General features: G+C 38.5%; 1 protein-coding gene across 1 annotated transcript; it reads right to left on the bottom strand.

Moving 5' to 3' along the window:
- LOC143565495 (uncharacterized) lies at positions 1–432 on the bottom strand. The gene has a single exon (XM_077052453.1). The coding sequence runs from the start codon at positions 430–432 to the stop codon at positions 1–3; it is 432 nt and encodes a 143-aa protein (XP_076908568.1).
- Positions 433–1028: the final 596 nt, after the last annotated feature.

Here is a 1028-nt window from a genome sequence, read left to right as displayed (position 1 = left end):
CTATTTGAATGTACTTAGAATAAGGAAGTTCTTTAGAAACTTCTTTACCATCTTTGTCCCTTTAATCTCTTCTCCTAGGGCTGCAGATTTTGAGGCCAAACTTGATAACTTCCCAGCGAAGTCATCAATCGATTCTGAATCACGCATTTTCAGATTATCGAATTCTGTGGTTAGGGTTTGGAGACGAGCTTCTCTAACCCTATCAGCCCCCAAATGATAGCTCTTGATTGCATCCCACATATCTTTTGCAGTTTCCTGATTGTCTACTTGCATAATCAGATTTTCGCGTATTGACTGAAACAACCGTGCTATTGTTAAGTCATTCTTCTCGTCATAGAGTAAACCCAACCCAATCGTATCCCACACCTTTCGAACCTTCAATACAACTTTTATTCTCATGGCCCATACGATGTAATTTGTAACAGTTAACATGGGAAAGTGCACGGATGTAGACCCGGCTTCCTTCCCCTTTGGTGGTGGTACAGAATCCCCATATCTTTCTTACGATGGCTGTACGCAGTGTCAAACCCCCATATTAGGCCTAGGAGTATGATCAATAGTTGGTACCACAAGTGTTAATAAATCAGAGTTACGTTACTTTAGCGAAGTCTTATAAAACTTGTGAATTTAAGTTGTAAATATTTACATAAACAAAAGTCGGGGTTTTAAAGATTCCTGAACTTAAGTATAAAAGATTACTTGTTTTTATATTACAAAACCACCATTATATATTTAAGTTTATACAAAATAAAATCCTAGCCATCGGATTAAATATAGCACTTCGACATCCCAAGCGCTATTCTTGTTCACCTGCAAAATGTAAGAAAATACGTCAGCAACGAATGCTGGTGAACACGCTGACTCAAAATATTTTCTTTTACTTTATTACTCCTCGAGACTACGCCTGCCTCGGCCCAACGTGGCTTAGGAATAACAAAGTCAAATAACACATTATAAACACGAGCCTCTACTCTAGTTCACCTCAGCAAACATCGCTGCGTTCGACTTAGTTAGGTACCCGTAAATAT

This window comes from Bidens hawaiensis, unplaced genomic scaffold (genome assembly GCF_021521415.1).
Source record: "Bidens hawaiensis isolate Kalapana, Puna unplaced genomic scaffold, B.hawaiensis_p1.1 tig00022367_1, whole genome shotgun sequence".
NCBI lineage: Eukaryota > Viridiplantae > Streptophyta > Magnoliopsida > Asterales > Asteraceae > Bidens > Bidens hawaiensis.
This window is presented reverse-complemented; position numbering and strand designations above follow the sequence as displayed.